The sequence below is a fragment of the Pinus tabuliformis genome, chromosome 1_1, assembly GCF_031772625.1.
Source record: "Pinus tabuliformis cultivar Carrire ecotype Pingquan chromosome 1_1, CPIR1, whole genome shotgun sequence".
In the NCBI taxonomy this organism is placed as follows: Eukaryota; Viridiplantae; Streptophyta; class Pinopsida; order Pinales; family Pinaceae; genus Pinus; species Pinus tabuliformis.
The window spans coordinates 485738413-485760291 of NC_142297.1; the positions used below are offsets into that span (position 1 = coordinate 485738413).

The 21879-nt window shown below is 37.4% G+C and overlaps 1 protein-coding gene across 1 annotated transcript; it reads right to left on the reverse strand.

Moving 5' to 3' along the window:
* Window positions 1–12420: 12420 nt before the first annotated feature.
* LOC149213891 (disease resistance protein Roq1-like) lies at window positions 12421–21605 on the reverse strand. Its single transcript, XM_089389199.1, has 5 exons — window positions 21067–21605; window positions 20476–20963; window positions 13120–13712; window positions 12686–12991; window positions 12421–12585 (listed from the first exon to the last, which is right to left on the reverse strand). The coding sequence occupies exons 1-5, from the start codon at window positions 21603–21605 to the stop codon at window positions 12421–12423; spliced, it is 2091 nt and encodes a 696-aa protein (XP_089245325.1).
* Between the last annotated feature and the right edge of the window lie 274 nt (window positions 21606–21879).

Below are 21879 nucleotides of genomic sequence, written 5' to 3' on the forward strand. Positions count from 1 at the left end.
AGTTGGCTCAGCTTACTCATTTATTTACCAGGATGTATGAGTATAAGAATAGGAGGCAGGTCCATGCACATCGACCATGAAATTTATTAGAGGTTGAAATTGATGGTCAAATTGTGTAAATATTTGGTGATTTTTTCATAACTGCAAGTGTGTTAGGTAACAAAATATCGAGCTATTTGATTGATTATTTGTAAAGTCCTTAAATCACGGTGAATGGTAAGTAACATGGGTTCTATAATAATCGTACCCATTCCATCAGTGGTATTGAATCCATGTGAATGGAAAGGCGGAGTAGGGCCGTATATGAATGAATTTCACTCCCAAGAGATGGCTATGATAATTGTATTTTATCTGTAAAATGGAAATAGTCATTGAAGGGTGTCAAGTCAGTCATTTTATAATTCATATAAGTGTATTTCATTTGGTTTTTTAATGAGTTATAGTTAAGTTATGTTTATGGCAACTTATGCTTGATACATATTTAAAACAATAATTTTATATTTTCCAATATCCAATTATGTTCAGGTATTGTTGTTGATTCTGGAGATGGTCTCACTTATGTTGTTCCCATCTATGAAGGCAATACCCTCTCTTGTGAAATCGATAGAATAGACCTTACAAGTAGAGACATAACTAATGCACTATGCAATATGATAACAAAGAGGGGTACTCTTTCACTACAACAACAGAGCGAGAAATTGTTCGAGATATAAAGGAAAAATTGGGATATGTTGCAATGGATTATGAGAAGGATATGGAACGAGAAAATACCTCTATTGCATTAGAAAATAATATGAGCTTCTAGATGGGCAGGTGATTACACTTCGCTCTGAAATATTTAGGTGTCCAAAGGTTTTGTTCCAGCCTACCCACATTGGAATAGAAGCTCCAGGGTTACATGCAACTACTTACAACTGTATTAAGAAATGCGACGAAAATATCCAAGAGGACTTGTGTGGAAACATAGTTTTGAGTGGGCAATCCACTATGTTTCCAGGCAGTGCTCATTGGATGAAAAAATATATCTCAGCTCTTGCTTCAGATGACGTAAATATCAAGGTGGTTGCTCCTCCCGAGAGAAAATACAGTGTAGATTTCAAAGTTCTGCATAGTCAAGGGTCCTTTACTTCTCCAAGTTTGGTTTGTCTTCAAAATATCTAATTTCACTACCAAACCTTGGATCAGATTTAGAAATCCTAGCTGGTAGTGTTCACATGTTTCTTAGCATCCTATGTACTCTTGTGTGTGCAGACTACGTAGACACTGTGAATTGGTTGACATATGACAATTTTCCATTTCAATTTAGTTTGATTGATAAACCAAGCATGTAAGCAAGGATACTTGTCACCAACAATATCATGATGATGGACAAAGAGATCCAAGCTCTTGCTTTAGATGGCATAAAGATCTTGGTGGTTTCTCCTAGGAAGATAAAATACAATATCTGGATTGGAGGTTCCACTTTGGCTTCTCTCAACGCATTCCAAGAAGTAGTATTGCCCACCATCTCCTTGAAATTAGAAATATTGCCCACCATCTACCCTAATTCAACACTTAAAATATAACCTATGGTTTAAATGATTGGAATCTTACATCATGAAACTCAAGCAAATGGTTTTTATTTAATTTCCCATGGTTTTCATTAGCATGCTTCATGCTTCTAATGAAGTATGTTATTGTCCTGATATATACCTTCTAGGTAATGTTTCAAGAAACATATTTGATAGGATGATCAAAATATTTTGATTCTTTAAGAAACATACCTGATAGGCTGATCACAAAGCACAAATTCCTTTACCGTCTAACTTGTAGTTATTCTTCCTAAATCCAAAATTTCCACTATACCTCATCTCTTTGAAACTCCTTAAAAGAAGGAAACTACTTTTTGGTAAACTCATTAAAATAATTATCTAAGAAAAATTTCAATCTTAAAAGAACTATACCACATTGGTCCTGAAAGGCCTTCCCTGAGCTTTGCAAAGGTAAAATTCCATTTTCCAAAAGATATGTCCTAAAATGTCTTATGTAAAGCCCAACTGAGAATGCAATTGTCCCTTTATTTGGATAAACTTGAACATCCCCAAGCATATCATCCTCGTAAGTAGCCATGACCACATTCACATTCTCAATAACCCTTGATAAGGTCTGATACACATCCACCCCATCAACTTGTAACTCAAGGAAGAGCCTATCAATATTATTAAGAGTAAGAATTGGCTTAATCCTTTCTCTAAGAGCTTGATGACATGCATTTTTCAGTCACCAGGTGGTGCTTCTTCTTCTCATAGGATATACAAGTTACAAGGAACCCCTTACAATAGATTTCAAAGTTCTTCATAGTCAAGGGTCCTTTACTTCTCCAAATTTAGTTGTCTTCAAAACATCTAATTTCACTACCAATCCTTGGCTTAGATTTAGAAATCCTAGTTGGCACTATTCACATGTTTCTTATCATCCTATGTACTCCTGTGTAGGCCTACTACGTAGACACAATGTGATTTGGTTGAAATATGACAATTTCCCATTTCAATTTAGTTTGATTGATAAACCAAGCATGCAAGCAAAGATACTTGTCACCAAAACTCTGATGATGATAACATTGAAGAAGTGAATATGCTTGTTATGTTTTTCTTAGTTTATTTTTTTAGGTTTTGGTTTTCTTCTCAGTAAATTATTTGGTTGTTAGTAAGGATTTTGGATTAATGGTGAATGACTTTTTGTTAATATTAAATATGCATTCAATAAAGCATTTTCTTGTAGACTGTGTTGACTAGAGTGACCAACATTACTCGAGTAGCCTACAAGTATGACCCTACAATATTTGCATGGGAGCTCATGAATGACCCTCGTTGTCAAAGTGATCCTTCCGGGAGGACCATCGAAGTCAAATATCACCTTTTTTATTTGAATCAAAACTATAAAATGGAAAACAAATGTAATTAGAGATTCAAGCAAGGATGTTAGTTTAAGGTCTCATTTCTATTGTTGAACACTAGATCTTCTAGACTCATAGTTTGGTAGAGTTCTATTTAAAATTTTCCTTACTAGTGATTCATTATTTTGGTAATGATGGTAAGTGTTGTGAGTAAACATGGTATTGCTTTGACTGTGATGAGCAAACATGGTATTGCTTTGACTGTGATGAGCAAACAGGGATGGATAGAGGAGATGGCTAGCCATGTCAAATCAATTGATGGAAACCATATTCTGGAGGCTAGTTTGGAAGGTTTTTATGGAGAATACAAAAGAGAGATCAATCTAGGCTTCTCCGTGGGCACATATTTCATCACCAATAACCAAATTAGAGGAATTGATTTTGCAATAGTTCATTCCTATCCTGACATATGGGAAGTCTTTATATTTTCTTCCCATGTTTACACTGTATAGGAGTGATTAAAATATTGATATTGATAGGTTTTTACAAACTTAAATCTGTTCTCTGGACTTCTATCTATATTTGAGATGTTGGGGTTTTACAGAAATTGATTGAGTCACAACTGCGGTTGCATTCATTCATGTAATATTATAGGGAGGCAGTGCATTATTATAGTAACATGTGTTAATTTCTTGATGATAATGTTTGAGTTTGCACTAATATATTGAACTGTAATTTGAACTTTTAAAGGCTTGTTGGGGTAGATAAGGAGACCTAGGTTTCATTTTTGTAGAGTTGGATAAAGAGCCATCTTGAAGATGGAAGCAAGATATTGAAAAAACCAGTTTCGTTTGCAGAGTTTGCGAAATCTTACAAAGAATCGAGATTTCACACGAGTGAGAGAGACAATTTACTTGACGTGGTTTATAAACATGTATATGCATCTACTAGATGGGGAGGAGCAGATGGAGGGGCCATGTTTTAGCAACTGATGGCAAAAGGAATGAGCTCATATGGAGATGGGTATGAGATTGTTTTGTCCGAGAATCCATCCACAACAGCTCTAGTTTCTAGTCATTCTCATAAGTTGGTTGAGCTTACTCATTTACTTACCAAGATATATGAGTATAAGAATAGGAGGCAGGTCCATGTTTTGGCAGCTGATGGCAGAAGGAATGAGCTCTTATGGAGATGTGTATGAGATTGTTTTGTCTGAGAATCCATCCCAAACAGCTTCGGTTTCTAGTCAGTCTCATAAGTTGGCCGAGCTTACTCATTTATTTACCAAGACATATGAGTATAAGAATATGAGGCAAGTCCATGCACATCACTCATGAAATTTATCAGAGGTTGAGATTTATGATCAAATTGTGTAAATATGTGTTTGAATGGCATTTTGTTTACTAATTTTTATATTCAGCGATTTTCTATATGTCAAGATTCTTCTGGAATTTATGACTTACGAAATTTCCTTTACAACATCTGTTGCAATTTTCGGTGTTATTAACTTGTGAATAGGATTTGTTACAATACTATGACTTAGAAATACCACATGCCCAAAAGCCCTGACTTATTTCACAATCAAAATACTTATATCAATATGAAAATATTCTTAACCATGGATATTCGCCTCCATTTTATTATGGATATTATCAACTTGTAAATATTCTTTGTTACAATACCGTGGGTCAATATCATGGCTTATCAATACCACATGCCCAAAAAACACAGCATATTTCACAATCAAAATATTTTATAACAATATGACAAGACTTTTAAAATTGGATATTCACCCCCACTCTATCATGGATATTATTAACTTGTAAATAGGTTTTGTCATAATACCATAGGCCAATACCAGGTTTATCAATATCACATGCCCAAAAAACATAACATATCTCACAGTCAAATATTTTATAACAATATGACAAGATTCTTAACCATGGATATTCACCCCCACTTTATCATGGATATTATTAACTGTAAATAGGATTTGTTACAATAACATAGGCTAATACCATGGCTTATCAATACCACATGCCTGAAAAACATAACTTATTTTACAGTCAAAATATTTTATAACAATATGACAAGATTCTTAACTATGGGTATTCAACCTCACTTTGTCATTGATATTATAAACTTGTGAATAGACTTTGTTACAATACCATGGACCAATCATGGCTTATCAATACCACATGCCAAAAAACCATAACTTATTTCACAATCAAAATATTTTATACCATTTTTTTAATTAAATCTAAAGGAAAAAAGGTTATAAGAGGGAGGTGAGAGGGAGTAGGAAAGAGAGGAAGGAGAGAGAGAGGAGGGAGAGAGGAATGAAGAGAGCGAAGGAGAGAGGGGGAGAGAGATATGGAGTTGGAGGGGAGAGAGTGCGAGGAAAGAACAAAGTCATAGAGAGATAAAGGTGGAGAGAGAGAGGGAGTGTCAAGGGAGAGATGGAGAGAGAGCGAGGGAGAGAGGAGAGGAGGGCAGAGAGATAAGAGGATAGGAGAGATATAGGGAGAAGAGGGGAATAAAGAGAGGGGGAGACACACAGATGGAGGGGAGAGAGATAAGGGGAGAAGGGGGGAGACAATGACAAAGTTGGAGGGAAGAGAGAGGGAGATAGTGTTGTGGGGAGAGGCAGAGGGAGGTGGGAGAGAAAGGGAGTGACAAGGGAGCGATTGAGATAGAGTGAGGTAGATAGGAGAGCAAAAGGGAAGAGAGAGAGGAGAGAGAGAGTGAGAGAAGGGAAGAGAGAGAGAGGGAGAGGAAGAGGGAGGGAGAGAGAAATAGATAGATATGGAGAGAGAGAGAGTGTGTATGTTTGGGGGGTGAGATAGAGAGAGGGAATAAGAAAGAGACAGATAAATACAAATATAGATATTATATAACCAGCCTAAATCCATCTTAGTCTTGGATGTATCAAGTGCTAAGAGGGATCAAATATCTCGAGGTGAAAACCTTTCCTCAAGTTTTGCACTCAAAAAAGAGGTTTACACCTCGAGAGATTTGATCCCTCTTGGTGCTTGATATATCTGAGGTTCCCCAAATTTTGCACTCAAAAAAGAGGTTTGCACCTCGAGAGATTTGATCCCTCTCGGTGCTTAATAGATCCGAGATTAAAATAGATCTAGGCTAATAGATATCACAATCAACATGGATATCATTAGAAATGGTGAAATTTGAAAACATTGTAGAATGGATAAAAATGTCTGAAATCATATCAAAATATTTAGGTTCATTATCAATATATATGTCAAAAACACATTCTACAACCTAAATAATTATAATAGTTAATAGCAATAAATAAAATAATTAAAAGTACTTAGATAAAAATAAAATAATAGAACTAATAAATAGTAAAATTACTAAAGTAATTAGAAATAAACAAATATCGTGACATAGTCATATCTTCCCTTATTGGACTCATTTGTTTTTGGTGCAGAAGGAGATCATGGAAAATATACTTTTCGTTTTCCTTAAGATCATCCCTCACTGAGTTGAGTATATCCTACTTTTCAAGCTACAATATTATCTCATCATAAAAAGTAAAGATACATATCTTATTAAAAAAATTGGCCATCTATTGAAATGAGCAAACTAATTTGAATTATAATATATAAATATACTTTGATTTTTATATAAAAATTAAAGAATTAACCTTGAAAATATAACTTCCTTACTTGGAAGTTAAGTAAGTTACTATGAGACCTTAATTGATACTAATATCATAGAAACATAACAAAAATCTTAACATATTGAAATATTTAGTAACCTTTTATATATAAAAAATACCTTTCGATGGTAGGCCTAGTTTATTTGTTTACCAATTAAATATTCACAAAGAATTTTTTTATTATAGACCTACTACATATCAAATCTTACTTTTCATATTGGAAATGCTTTATATGTTTTAAACATTGTCAATCTCCTCATCACGTACATACCTTGAATCGAAAGAGTCATCACTGGGATAAGTTTCATGCGAGGCGTAGTCATCACTTGGGCAGTGTCACCACTTAGATAAGTTACACATGAGGCGTCATCATCACTTGGGATGGTAGATCACTTAGATCCTCAGCCCATCGTAGATTGCGACACCTAGAAACATGAAGCGCCCTCAATGACAACATCAAATGTTTGAAACTTGCAAGTTATTCTAACGCATGGTAGTTTAACACCTTTAGCACTCGAATTTTTATTCGCTGCTGCACGTCTACTATCCCCATGACCCCACATTTATGAAGATGCAACCTCTCCAAAGATGTCGACGTTCCAAGACCAAAATTCTCTTTCACTTTTGGACACTTGCTAATTTTCAGTGTTTTAAGTTTTGCAAGACCACAAAGTTCGTCAATTTTTTCCAACCGATGACAATGCCACAACTTTAGTTCTATGAGTGAATTTGGCAATGCTCTAAAATTCGGCAGGTGTTGAGAACTGTAGATATAAAGACTTTAAAGGTTGGGGCAAACACCTCTACCAAATGTTGTCACAAATATCATTGTCGATTGTAGGGTTAAGTCTCAAAGGCCAAGCATGCACTCAATCGAATTTCCACTGGTTTCTCTTTCCCCTTCAAGTTTGTTGAATGACAGTTCTCTTGATGGTAAGAAGAAGGAATTGAAGAAAGAGGTTGAGAGCAATAACAATGGAGCGACTATTGAGGAATTCCTTTCTACAGTCAAATCCTCTTTGTCTTCATGTGGTATACATGCTTTCACATTGATTGTCTTTTCTGAACATTCATCCCATGCTTCCTCTACTATGAACTGCACGTCTATTGATTATGACCTTCTTGGTTGATGGATTGTAGAGATTTTGTGCTTTGGATTCATCACTATATCCAAAAAAATGCATTTCTCCCCCTTGTTGTCCAACTTCTTCCTCAACTCATCTGGGACGTGTATAAGCCACACATCCAAACACTCTCATGTGAGTGACAATATGTTTTCTTCCACTCCATGCCTCTTCAGGAACCACATTCTTGAAACTTTTGGTTGGACACCTATTCATGATATATGTTTCACAAGTGACAGCTTCAGCGCAATAATCATTTGGCAAATTCTTTGCCCTCAACATACTCCTTTCCATTTCCATAATGGTCCTATTTTTCCTTTCTACGACACCATTTTGGTGAGTTGTATACCTTGCTGTAAATTGCTTGTGAATTCCATGCTCCCTACAAAATCGAAGGAAGTCATTTGAGATGTATTCACAACCTATGTTAGTCCTCAAGACTTTGATGTAGTGTCCACAATGCTTCTCAACGAGAGCTTTGTATTGGTGGAAGTGTTCAAGCACTTCACTTTTTTATTTTAGGAAGTAGACCCATGTCTTCCTTGTGTAATCATCTATGAAGGTCAATAAACAGTAGTTTCCACCAATTGAGGGTATCCACATTGGTCCACACAAATCTTAATGGATAATCTCCAAAGGTGCCTTTTCCCTTATTGACTTTCCTGTTGGAAATGTCTCTCTATTTTGTTTTACCAAGATTCATTCTTCACACAGGCTATCCAGTTTTTATATGAGTGGAAATCCCTTCACCGTGCCTTTCCTGTGCAACAAATTCAAAACTCCAAAGTTGAGATGACGAAATCTCAAATGCCATAACCAATTTTCATCTTTGACTTCTGCTTCAAAGTTTACTTGTGTGACAACTGCAACTTTTATTTTATCCTCTTGTGAATTCATTGACAATTGTGCTTGGTACCTTCTTCCTTCAAAGTATATTTTAACTTTAGGGGAAACATTCTATTGCTTGTCATTTGAACTTTTCTACTTGGAGACTTATCCAAAATTTTGCACTCATCATTTTTGAAAAATACATTGTAGCCCTTTTGCAAGAGTTGTCCAATGCTTATGAGGTTATGCTTCAAACTAGGGACAAAATAAACATATGAAATGTACTTCTTCTCCCCCTTATTTGTTAGATTAGTGATTCTTAATTTGACCATGACAGATACTTTTCTATCATTCCCTAATGTCACTTCAGATTTTACACTTTCATCTGAATTGGAAAACATTTCTATGTTCCCTGTCATGTGGCTGTTGCACGCTGAATATAGAAAACATACATCGCTTTGTTTTTCTTGTGCTACATTACAAGCTAAAACATCTATCTTGGTTATGATTTTACTTTGTGAAATTTATACTTATATCACGTTTCTTCTTTCTACACTCATTTGCATAATGACCATAATTCTTATAGTAATAACATTCAACTTGAGATTTATCATACCTCTGACCTTGTGCTTGATTTTGGCTTGGGCATTGACTTAGATTTTGGTTATTTCCCCTTCCACTTGAGCTTGAATGGTTGCCTCTTCCACCTCTGTGCGGGCTTCTTCCTCTTCCTCTACCTTGACCAAATGAAACTTGTGTCTTGAAGGCATGCTCCAATGAGGAGTTTGTTGCTCTGTTCAATCTATGTTCATGATAAACCAGTGATGCATGAAGCTCATCCACTGAAAATTGTGAGAGATCCTTTTTCTCTTCTACAACCAAAACAATGGCATCAAATCTTGCTGGCAGACTTCTCAAAAATTTCTCAACTATTCTCCTTTCCTCAAGTGTCTCACCATAAGATCTGATTTGAGTAACCAGTCCAATTACATGTGTAAAAAATGAGTCTACATTCTCTAACTCTTTCATACAAATTGTCTCAAAGTCTCTCCTTAACATTTGTAGTTTTGTTGTCTTCACGTTTTCCATGCCTTGGTAGGTTGTTTGGAGGGTGTCCCATGCTTGCTCAGACTTTGTTTCTATTGAAATCCTTAGGAAAATACTTTCATGAAGTGCTTGAAAGATGGGCTTTTGCATCCTTCTTCATGTTTTCCCTCAACAAATCCTTTTCATCTTATGTCAAAGCATTATATGATATTGCATTTGTTGATTCTTGAAAACCATTCTCCACCAAATACCAAATATCTTGGGAAGAAAACAGAACCTTCATTGTAATAGCCCAGTAGTCATAATTTTTTCCATTAAACTGAGGTATCTGAGATTGTAAAAAAACTCTCACTGTTGGTAAATACACTCCAAAAATATGCCTTCAAAATAACCTTTTAACTCCTAGTAAAAACACTTGTTATTACACTAACAAAGTTTAGCCTACTCCGATACCATGTGAAAGATTTTACAGGCGCTGAGGAGATGAGCCTTTCTCTCAACAAATCACTTGCAGAAATAAAATACAACTTTAGTTTATAATTCTTAATGCATGAAATACATTCACATGAAGGTTGTCGCTCCTTCGCCAAGTAAATAAAACTTCTTAGGGTGATTTACACTTCACTGAGGATTGTTGAGTAACAGACTGTGAGACCCCCTAACAATCTATTTTCAGGGGCCCACCAAAATTTGTTGCATGATTTTATCATTTTCAGCTCACAGACTTACACCCTCGATTGTGCTTACACCCTCCACTGTGCAAAAGACTTTTACATTCATATTTGTTAAAACATACATTTTTGACACATTAATGCATGACTAAACAAAACATTAAGACACAAGATGGGTGATTGTACAAAATAAATGATTTTCTGAACTTGCAGATGTTGTGCACTGCAAGTAAGAGTTGTGGAATAAATGTTTCACCATACATATTTACCAACCCTTCATTAAATGCACATTCCTTTTTAAATGCTTCATGTGTGTTGCGGATGTTTCACACTTTTACATTCATATTTATCAAAACATACATATAACTAAACAAAACATTAAGACACAAGATGGTCGATTGTACAAAATAAATGATTTTCTCAACTTGCAAATGTTGTGGACTGCAAGTAAAAGTTATAGAATAAATGTTTGACCATATATATTCACTGACACTTCATTAAATACACATTCCTTCTTAAATGCTTACACATTCTTTTTTAAATGTTTGATGTGTATTGCGGAACAGAAAACTTATACACCTGCTCAAAACTTCTATCCTTCAGTCTGTAAACAAAATACTTTTATCCTTCACTGTACAAAAAAAATCCGCACCCTGCCGTTAATGTGTACCACACATATGGTTGTTATCAATCTAATTAACGCAATGGTTAAGACTAATTTTCCGACGTTAAGTGCTTGCAAAGTGCAATGAAACATTCACTAACATTTTATATATAAAAAATCTTCGACATATCAGACATTAATTACCTTTCGATAGTAGACATGGTTTATTTGTTTTCCATTAAATATTCACAAAGGATTTTTTGGTATAGATCCACTACCGATCAAATCTAACTTTTCATATTGGAAATGCTTTATATGTTTTAAACATTGTCAATTTCCTCAACACTTACATACCTTGAATCCGCAGTGTCATCACTTTGGTATTCGTAGTCGTCAGCACTAAAGCAAGTTACATATGAGGCGTCGTCAAGTTGAGTTGGGTATTCTTCTGCTCGTCGGCGCAGATCCTCAGCCCATCTCAGATTGCAACATCTAACATCAAGGGCCCTCAAGTACAACATCGAATGTTCGATCCCTTCAAGTTCTTCCAACGCATGGCACTTTGACACCCTTAGCGCTTGAAGCTTTGTAAGTGGTTTCAAGTCGAGTATTCCTGCGACCCCACATTTATGAAGATCCAACCTCTCCAAAGATGTCAACATTCCAAGACCAGAAAGCTCTTTCAAATTTGGAGAGGTTCTTATTCCTAGTGTTTTAAGTTTTGCAAGACCACAAAGCCCGTCAATTTTTTTCAACTGACGACAATGACACAACTTTACTTCTAAGAGTGAATTTGGCAATGCTTTAACCTCCGCCAGGAGTGGACAACTGTCGATATAAAGACGTTCGAGGTTGGGGAAAACACCTCTACCAAATTCTACGGCCGATATCTCTGTCGAGTCTAGGGTTAAGTCTCGAAGGCCAAGCATGCACCCAATCGAATTTCCACCGGTTTCTCTTTCCCCTCCAAGTCTGTTGAATGGCAGGTCTCTTAACGGACACTCCATTACATATAATGGAACAAGATTATTCAGCTCCATGATCCATGGTGGTAAGCATTCGACACCTGACCACGCAATATCCAATGTTTCCAACTTAGTCAACTCTCTAATAGAATCGGGCAAACATTTCAAATTTGCCAACCGCCAGATCTTCAATTCCTTCAAACTCCTTAGGTAACCGACCCAAGCCGGCAGCATTGCCAGCGGAGGGATTGACAGAATTTCCAAAGCTCTTAAATCTGCGATGGCACTTAGCAATTCTTCTATCCCTGTATTCTCTAAAAGTAATTGTGATAAGTTCTGCTGATGTGCTACTTGACGAGGTAATTCTTCAATACGACGACAATAAGTCATATCTATATATTCAAGTGTGGTGAAATTTCCAAGAGCCTCGCTGGACATGGTTAAACTATAGCATTCTCTCAAACTGAGATGTTTAAGTCGGATTAACTCCCCGCAGGAATTTGGAAGCGCCCGCAATGCTGCGCAATTGTCCAACTGAAGATGTCGGAGGTTCTTTAAGTTTCCAAAGGACTCCGGCAGAGACTCCATTTCTGCAGAATAAATAAGCTCCAAGTGTTGCAAGCACTACAGATCGCAAAATTCATCCGGCAAAGTTTTTAGAGGCGCATTCCCAGTAGCACCGCGGGAAGGCTGCAGGACAATCTTCTCAAGGTACTTCAGCTGTCCTATGGACTTTGGAAACTCTAATAGAGCAGCCCTGATGTTCAACTGCCTCAACTGTAGAGGTGCCTGCATTGTAACTTGTAACGTTATGTCTGGTGGGGTACAAAGACAAAAGGATTCAATAGGGCTTTTTACATTACCAACGGAAAAAAGAAGGACAATATACCTCAAAATTATCATCTCCCCAGAGTCTTTTCAAACTTCTCCCCTCCACATTTAAAACACTTAATCTCTCCATTGGAATCCAGGGATACAGGGAATCGAAGGGAAACCCATGGCTGTGGAGCCATATGAGATATTCTAGGCAGTCCACCCCTGTCAGTATGTCTTCCGAGCAATTACCCTCAGTCATAAGCAGCTCCAACCTGCTTATACTAATTATGGGACGATTGGCCAACTCCACGTTTTCACCGAACAATCTGAAAATCATTTTGTTGTGGCTCCCAGAGTCCACGTGCACAAGTCCACACACCTAAATTGTTTTCTTAAACGGTTAGAAACAATGTCATATCCTCGCGTAGTTTAAGAATTATTTAAAACATGACACACACAAATTTGACAACACGACAGTATTTTGAATGAAGAGATTGAAATACATACAGCTGATTGGTCGGACATATTATGAAGAAAGTTGTCAGTTGGTTCCCAAAGGCGATGTCCCCCGAGAGGTTCCTTCACTCCCAGATATCTGCCCAGGTCTCTCACGTGGTCGTGCATTCTTAGATACTGAAGCTTTCTGCGTCCTTTCCCTTCCACGACGTCCACGAGACATCTGTTCTGTAGGTTCCGAAGACCCAACCGTCCATGCCAGCCGGATCCATCCCATACTCTTATGGCGGTATCCCTGTCTTGATGCATTTCGTCATCATCCGATCCATTGTCCGTTTCTCCAGTAAAGAAACATGCAATATCTAAGAATATTTTCTTTTCCTCTGGATCCAAACGATCGTAGCTAATTTTTAGTATGCTTTGTATATCTTCGGGAAGTATTTTAGAAATTTTGTGCAGTTGGTCATTCCAATACTCCAAATCACCTTTGTTGTGAAGAAGTGCGCCAATTACTTGGAGAGATAACGGCAATCCTTGGCAGGCATCCAAAAATGCTTTAACCAATGGCTCAAATTGTGCAGCAGGATGAGGCTGGCCGAAGGCATGCAAACAAAAAAGCTCTTGGGAGTGTTTGTCGGTAATTTCTGTTTATTCCAAACAAAATACAGTGGAAAAATCCTCGGTTTCCACAGTTGAGAATTTTCTGATAAATTCCGAAACAACAAAAATATGAACAGAGAGTAATACTCTGTTTTCTGATAATTCAAAAACACAAGAACAGAGCATAAAATAATACTCTACTTTGCCTCAGGATAAAAAACTGATCAAAATAATACTCTGTTTTTGACACAGAAAAATACTATGTTTTTAACTCAGAAAAACAGAAAAATTCGTTCTCTGGAAACGGTGTTGCAGCAACACAGTTTTTTTTCAGTTGCTGTAACTTGTGTTGCAACAATGCTGTTCGTGGTGTTGCAGCAACGTAAATTTTTCGGTGTTGCAGCAACGTAATTTTTTAGTGTTGCAGCAACGTAACTTTTTGGTGTTGCAGCAACGTAACTTTTTGACGTCAAGTATTTTTTGAGTTACGGTGTAACAACAACAGGGATTTTTGACGTCAAGTATTTTTCGACTTACGGTGTAACAACAACAGGCAAAAAGAAACTTCTATTTATGAACGATAAACTAACTGATAAAATAAGTCTTCCTCACATAGAGGGATCTTCACAAAATATTATGCTAAAGAGCATCTTCCTCTTGACAGAGGGATTACAACAGGAACGCTTCAGTTCCACAAAACAACTATCTCAGAAAATTTCAGCACTACTGTGCAATACAAAAAAAAAACTCTCTTGTTCTACACTGCTGTGTGTTACAAAAGGACTTTCAATCTATCTATCTATCTATATTTTTCTACACTGCTGTGTTCTGCATTTTATAGTGCGGGAAAGGGTCATCACTGCTTTAACTTGCTTATGAAGTCTCTGCTGCTCATGATTAACAGATTTGATCTTTTGTTGTATTTCTTGAGTCGGTGGTGATGAAATCTATGACTGATAAATGTTGCGTCGGCTCGAGACTTGTTCTTTTCTCTTTCAGCCGTTCTGCTCATTAATATGGTTGTTGAGAAGTAATGATGTAGTGCTGTATCTGATCTTCATCCTTCTGGAAACACAGAAATAATTAAAGAGTGAAAAGATGGTAATGGCAGTGATTTAAAAGATCGGGAAAAAATGTGGGGCGCCAGATCACGACAAATGAATAAAGTAGCTGTTGTTGTTCTGTTCACTGCAGTTGAAATTATAATTTCAACACTCCCCTTTAATTTCAACTGCTGGGTTATCAATCATACCCAAACATTTCCTTAAAAACTCAAAACTTTTCTGATCCAATGGCTTTGTCAGAATATCTGCAACCTGTTCCTGAGTCCTACAATGTTGTAAAATGATTTCTCCATTGTTCACCAATTCTCTGATGTAGTGAAACTTCGTGTCTATGTGTTTCGTTCTCTTGTGGAATACAGAGTTCTTGGATAATGCAATAGCTGAGCTATTGTCACAAAAAATAATTGTTGTTGTTGCCTGCTCCTGGCATAGACTTCTCAACATTCTCCTCATCCAAACTGCTTGACATGCTGCTGCTATAGCTGCCACATACTCTGCTTCTGTTGTAGACAATGCCACAATTGGCTGTTTCTTGGAAGCCCATGAAATGGCTCCTGAACCTATGTGAAAAATGTAACCAGATGTGCTTTTCCTGTCATCTACACTTCCAGCCCAATCACTATCTGTGTATCCAACTAAATCTGAACATTCTGAAACAGTATAAAATATGCCATACCTTTTTGTACCTTTAACATACCTCAGAATTCTCTTTGCTGCCTGCCAATGTGTTTCTTTTGGCTTCTCCATGAATCTGGAAATTAAACTAACAGCATACATTATGTCTGGCCTAGTTGCAGTCAAATACATGAGGTTGACAACTATGCTCTTGTACACACTAGGGTCAAAATCTTTGCTGCTGTCCTCTTTGCTGAGTTTTAATCCCATCACTGTGGGAGTGATTGCTGCCTTGCTGTCCTGCATGTTAAATCTGCTCAACACTTCATTTACATATTTTGCTTGTGAAATAAAAATTCCATTTGAATTTTGATCTACTTCTATTCCTAAGAAGTATCTCAGCAAACCCATGTCAGTCATCTCAAATTTTTCTTTCATGACTGATTTGAAATTTTCAATGAGGTAGTCATCATTACCTGTAAAAATCACATCATCAACATATAACACAACAATTAAAATTTTACAGTCCTTTTCTTTGATGTAAACAGTGGGTTCTCCCTCACACTTCTCAAATCCGTTTTCTAGTAGATAGGAATCTATCCTACTGTACCATGCTCTTGGCGCTTGCTTTAGCCCATAAAGAGCTTTCTTCAATCTGCAGACTTTGTGCTCTTGGCCTTTCTTCTCATAGCCTAGAGGTTGTTCGATGTAAATCTCTTCCATTAATACTCCATTCAAGAATGCTGACTTCACATCCATTTGGTAAACTTTCTATTTGTTTTGTGCTGCTATGGACAACACTGCTCTTACTGTTTCCATTCTTGCAACCGGTGCGAAAGTCTCCTCATAATCTCTCCCATATTGCTGCTTGTATCCCTTGACAACAAGTCTTGCCTTATGCCTTTCTATCTTTCCTTCGGCATTACTTTTGGTCTTGTAGACCCATTTAACTCCAATGACTTCTTTACCTTTTGGTAGACCAACTAAATCCCATGTCTTATTTCTTTCTATGGCATTCATCTCCTCATCCATAGCTTCTATCCATTTCTTATCTTTAATTGCATCTTCGAAATGAACAGGGTCATCAACATGACAATACAAAACAAACAAAGAATTCATTCCTTCATCACAAATATCACTTAAATTTCTGAATTTCTTACCTCTTTCATTCGGTGTGCAAGTGCTTGTAGATGCACTTGAATTTCCTCCTTGTGGTGTGCTTGGAGAAGCACTCTCCTTTCTCCTCAAGGGTGTCTCTTGCTGTTCTGTTGTTGGCGCTGCTGTTTGGGGATGTGTTTCAGCCAACTCCTCCTCATCATCATCATGAGACAAACAGTTTTTAACATTAACTGTTTTCTCTATGCTTCCATCCCAAGCTTCCTCTTCAATAAATTGAACATCTCTGCTCACAAAAAACTTTTTGGTGGATGGGATATATAATCTGTAGGCTTTGGATTCTTCACTGTATCCAATGAAAATACATTTCTCCCCTTTGCTGTCCAATTTCTTCCTTAGCTGATCTGGAATGTGTTTATAAGCCACACAACCAAAAACTTTCATGTGGGTGACTCCTTGCTTTCTCCTACTCCATGCTTCTTCTGGCACTTTGTTCATCACTGCTTTTGTAGGACATCTATTCAAAATATATATTGCACAGTGTACAACTTCAGCCCAATAATCATTTGGCAAATGCTTTGCCTTCAACATGCTCCTCGCCATATCCATGATTGTTCTGTTTTTCCTTTCAGAAACTCCATTTTGCTGCGGGGTGTACCTTGCTGTAAATTGCTTATGAATTCCATTTTCTCTGCAAAAACGTAAAAATTCTTTGGAGATATACTCACCTCCTCTGTCAGTTCTCAAAACCTTGATACGCAACCCACTTTGATTTTCTACAAGTGCTTTGAAATTTTGAAATTTTTCAAACACTTCACTCTTATTCTTCAGAAAATAAACCCAAGTCTTTCTGGTAAAGTCATCAATAAATGTTAGAAAATATTGGCTGCCTGCAAGTGATGGAGCTTGCGTCAGTCCACATAAATCTGAGTGGATAATTTCTAAGGGTGTTTTTTCCCTTATGATTTTTCCGGTTGGAAAACTTTCTCTGTGTTGTTTCCCCAATATACAACCTTCAGAAAGGTTGTCTGGCTTTTCTATCAGTGGTAATCCTCTTACCATTCATTTTCTACTCAACAAATTAAGACCTCCAAAGTTGAGATGTCCAAATCTCAAATGCCACAACCAATTTTCATCCTTTGGTACGCTTTGGAGAGCCTCTTGTGTCACTGCTGCAATTACTTCTTTATTTTTCAGATCTGCCCTTATTCTGAGAGGGAACATCCTGTTCCTTGTCATCTTCACTTCAGCAATACAACGTTTGCTGGGTAATCTATCCATGATGGTGCATACATCATTCTTAAAGAAAACATTGTAACCCTTCTGAACAAGCTGTCCAATACTCAAGAGATTACACTTCATTCCAGGAACATAATAAACATCTGCTATGGTTTTCTTTTCACCTTTCTTTGTAAATATTTTAACTTCTCCTTTTCCCATAACAGAAATTTTACTATCAGTCCCAAGTGTGACTTGTGATTGCACACTCTGATCTAAAGCAGAAAACAGGACTATGTTTCCTGTCATATGGTTGCTGCAACCAGAATCTAGAAACCATATATCCTCACTGTTTGTTTCAGCCATATTACAAACTAACAACACATTATCTTGACTGATATTTTCTCTAGTGATATTTGCACTAGATCTATTACTCATATCATGCTGCTTCTTCCTACATTCATTTGAATAGTGCCCATATTTTTTACAATAATAACATTGGACATTGGATTTTTCATACCTTTGTCCTTGAGCATGATGTTGTCCACTTTGTTGACTGCTGCCATGGCCTTGGTTCTGATTTGGATTGCTGCCTCTTCCTTGAACGTTTGTTGGACTGTTTCTTCCGCCTCTGTATTGGGTTCTTCCTCTTCCTCTCTTGTTTCCTCTGCCTTGACCTCTTCCTCTTCCAAATGACATCTGGGTCTTGAATGCTTGCTCTAGAGATGAGTTTTCATTTCTACTCAACCTCTGCTCATGTGTTATCAGTGATGCATGAAGTTCATCAACTGAAAAATTTGAGAGATCCTTTGTCTCTTGTATGGTGGTCACAATCACATCAAACTTTGAGGGTAGACACCTCAATAATTTCTCCACAATCCTCCTTTCTTCAAGAGTTTCTCCATGAGACCTTATCTGTGTGACCAAACCAATTGCTTGTGTGAAGAATGAGTCAATATTGTCTGACTCCTTCATACGCAGGTTCTCAAAATCTTTCCTCAGCAACTGTAGTTTTGTTGTCTTCACTTTCTCCATGCCTTGATAGGCTGTCTTGAGAGTTTGCCATGCTTCTCTGGATGTCTTGGCTGCTGCTATCCTCGGAAACACACTCTCATGCACTGCTTGATATAAAAGTACAAAGGTTTTTGAGCCCTTCTTCTTATTGCTCTTCAACAGCTCTTTCTCTGCCTGAGTTAATCCAATAAACTCGTCTTCATTTGCTGGTTCTTCAAATCCATATTCAACAAGTTCCCATAAATCTTGTGAGACAAACACGGCTCTCATGGTTATTGCCCAGTAGTCATAATTTTTCCCATTGAACTGTGGGAGCTGGGTATTAAACATACCCAGGCTGGTGCTAGCCATTATTACAATACTTGACTGTAAAAAAAAATCACTTAATTGTCTTCAGCAGCTACACAAAAAACTAATCTGAAAAATACCTTGACAGCGTTTTCGCTCTGCTAGATAATTTGCTGCAGCAACAAATCTTCTTTCAGCTTCTTTGATGTCTTCAAAGAGCCTGGACAATCTCTGATACCATGTCGGGAATTTCTGGTTATTCCAAACAAAATACAGTGGAAAAATCCTTGGTTTCCACTGTTGAGAATTTTCTGATAAATTCTGAAACAACAAAAATATGAACAGAGAGTAATACTCTGTTTTCTGATAATTCAAAAACACAAGAACAGAGCATAAAATAATAATCTACTTTGCCTCAGGATAAAAAACTGATCAAAATAATACTCTGTTTTTGACACAGAAAAATACTCTGTTTTTAACTCAGAAAAACAGAAAAATTCGTTCTCTAGAAACGGTGTTGCAGCAACACAGTTTTTTTTCAGTTGCTGTAACTTGTGTTGCAGCAACGCTGTTCGTGGTGTTGCAGCAACGTAACTTTTTGGTGTTGCAGCAACGTAACTTTTTGGTGTTGCAGCAACGTAACTTTTTGACGTCAAGTATTTTTTGAGTTACGGTGTAACAACAACAGGGATTTTTGACGTCAAGTATTTTTCGACTTACGGTGTAACCGCAACAGGCAAAAAGAAACTTCTATTTATGAACGATAAACTAACTGATAAAATAAGTCTTCCTCACGTAGAAGAATTTTCATAAAATATTATGCTAAAGAGCATCTTCCTCTTGACAGATGGATTACAACATGAACGCTTCAGTTCCACAAAACAACTATCTCATAAAATTTCAACATTGCTGTGCAATACAAAAAAAAACTCTCTTGTTCTACACTGCTGTGTGTTACAAAAGGACTTTCAATCTATCTATCTATCTATATTTTTCTACACTGATGTGTTCTGCATTTTATAGTGCGGGAAAGGGTCATCACTGCTTTAACTTGCTGATCTCTGCTGCTCATGATTAACAGATTTGATCTTTTGCTGTATTTCTTGAGTCGGTGGTGATGAAATCTATGACTGATAAATGCTGCGTCGGCTCGAGGCTTGTTCTTTTCTCTTTCAGTCGTTCTGCTCATTAATATGGTTGTTGAGAAGTAATGATGTAGTGTTGTAGCTGATCTTCATCCTTCTGGAAACACAGAAATAATTAAAGAGTGAAAAGATGGTAATGACGGTGATTTAAAAGATTGGGAAAAAATGTGGGGCGCCGGATCACGACAAATGAATAAAGTAGCTGCTGCTGTTCTGTTCACTGCAGTTGCAATTATAATTTCAACAGTGTTGTCGCTTGAGGCCTTCAAGCTTGTAGATAGATGTTTCTACAATCCTGAAGCTTGTAATAACATCTTTATTACGAGAGGTAACTAAGATCAAGCTACCTGAACTGAGAACATCCTTCACCAGAAAAAGTAATACATTCAGCTGGTGAATATGATCCACATCATCAAGAATTATGAGAGCGTGAGAGCTACATCGCGAGACACGCCTTCTCAGCTCCTCTATACCCTGATCAATGTTGTCGATTGACACTTGGGATCCAGTCAATTCTTTCACAAGCGTACTCAGCAGGGCATCTAAAGATCTACTGGCTACTTTTTCTCTGATATCAAGTAAAAAACAAGATCTATGGTATTTTGATCTCTCACGATTGAAGTATTCTTTTGCGAGGGTGGTTTTGCCCACCCCACCAAGGCCTACAATTCCCACAACCCTAGTCTCCCCACTTTGTTGAGGCATTAACACGCTTCTCTCGAAATCTCGTACTTTGTCATCGAATCCCGTGGGATATTTGGAAACATTGAGGGGTGTTTTTGGAAGTTCCTTCAACACCCGTTCCACGACGTCTTCAACGAGTTGGCTATCGTCACTACATCATATGCAGAATAACTCGACTAGTAAGTAAGAAACGCCTACATATAGCTTTTATAACATAAAAAGAGTAGCTAGCCTAAAGAATTAGTGGTTCTTACCTGTTACAAGCCTCGGCCTCCACCACAAAACCCATTAAATCTGCAGCGTGAGAAAGAGCGCTCCTCCATTCTTGGATACTGTTGGGGTCGTACCTTGACCTCTTTAGACGAGACTGAGGGTCAATTGTTTTCTTCCCTTCTAGAATGTTCAGATGTCGAGCATACACTCCGTTTTCACCGAGCGTCCACCGAAGTACATCAGGCTTTACGCCATAGAAGATGGGAACAATAGTTTTCCCTGACTCCAACATCAACAGAAGTTCATTTAGACACCAACTTGACTCTGCGTAATTGGTGGAGAATATTGCTATATGAACTGACGCAGACAGAATAGCGACCTTTAACTGAGAAGGTATGTGGTCTCCCACCTCCAATTCTTCCTTGTCAAGAAAGACACGCAGTCCATGGACAATAAGGCGTTTGTAGAGATGGGTTGCTAAAGTTTTCTTAACATCCGGACCGCAGTGACTCAAGAAAACGTCGTAGTAGTCGCTGTTGGTGGTTGCAGCTGCAGCAATCGGGTTGGAAGAAGAAGCCATTAGAGAAACAAGTAAGACGAATGGAAAACTAAGATATTTATCTCTCAGAGTGGTTGAGGATGCAACACAGCAAAATACGTGCTTTCTGAATGAGCAATGGGTATTGGGACTAGACACATTCCAATATTTATAATTAAATGCTACGAATTTATTAATAAAAACGGAAAATTTTCAATGATTTTTGCGAAAATGCCTGGAAAGCGTGATTGGCATTTTAACCATCATGCACGCGGGGAAGACTTTTCCACAACCTTGTGAACAACCCGTCTCTCCT

Excerpts from the sequence above, each read along its gene's own strand:
- LOC149213891 (XM_089389199.1), bottom strand. The coding sequence starts at position 21,605 with ATGGCTTCTTCTTCCAACCCGATTGCTGCAGCTGCAACCACCAACAGC. Across the intron at positions 20,964-21,066 it reads GAGGCCGAGGCTTGTAACAG|TGACGATAGCCAACTCGTTG; the intron begins GTAAGAACCACT and ends CATATGATGTAG. Across the intron at positions 12,586-12,685 it reads GGGGAGATGATAATTTTGAG|GCACCTCTACAGTTGAGGCA; the intron begins GTATATTGTCCT and ends GTTACAATGCAG.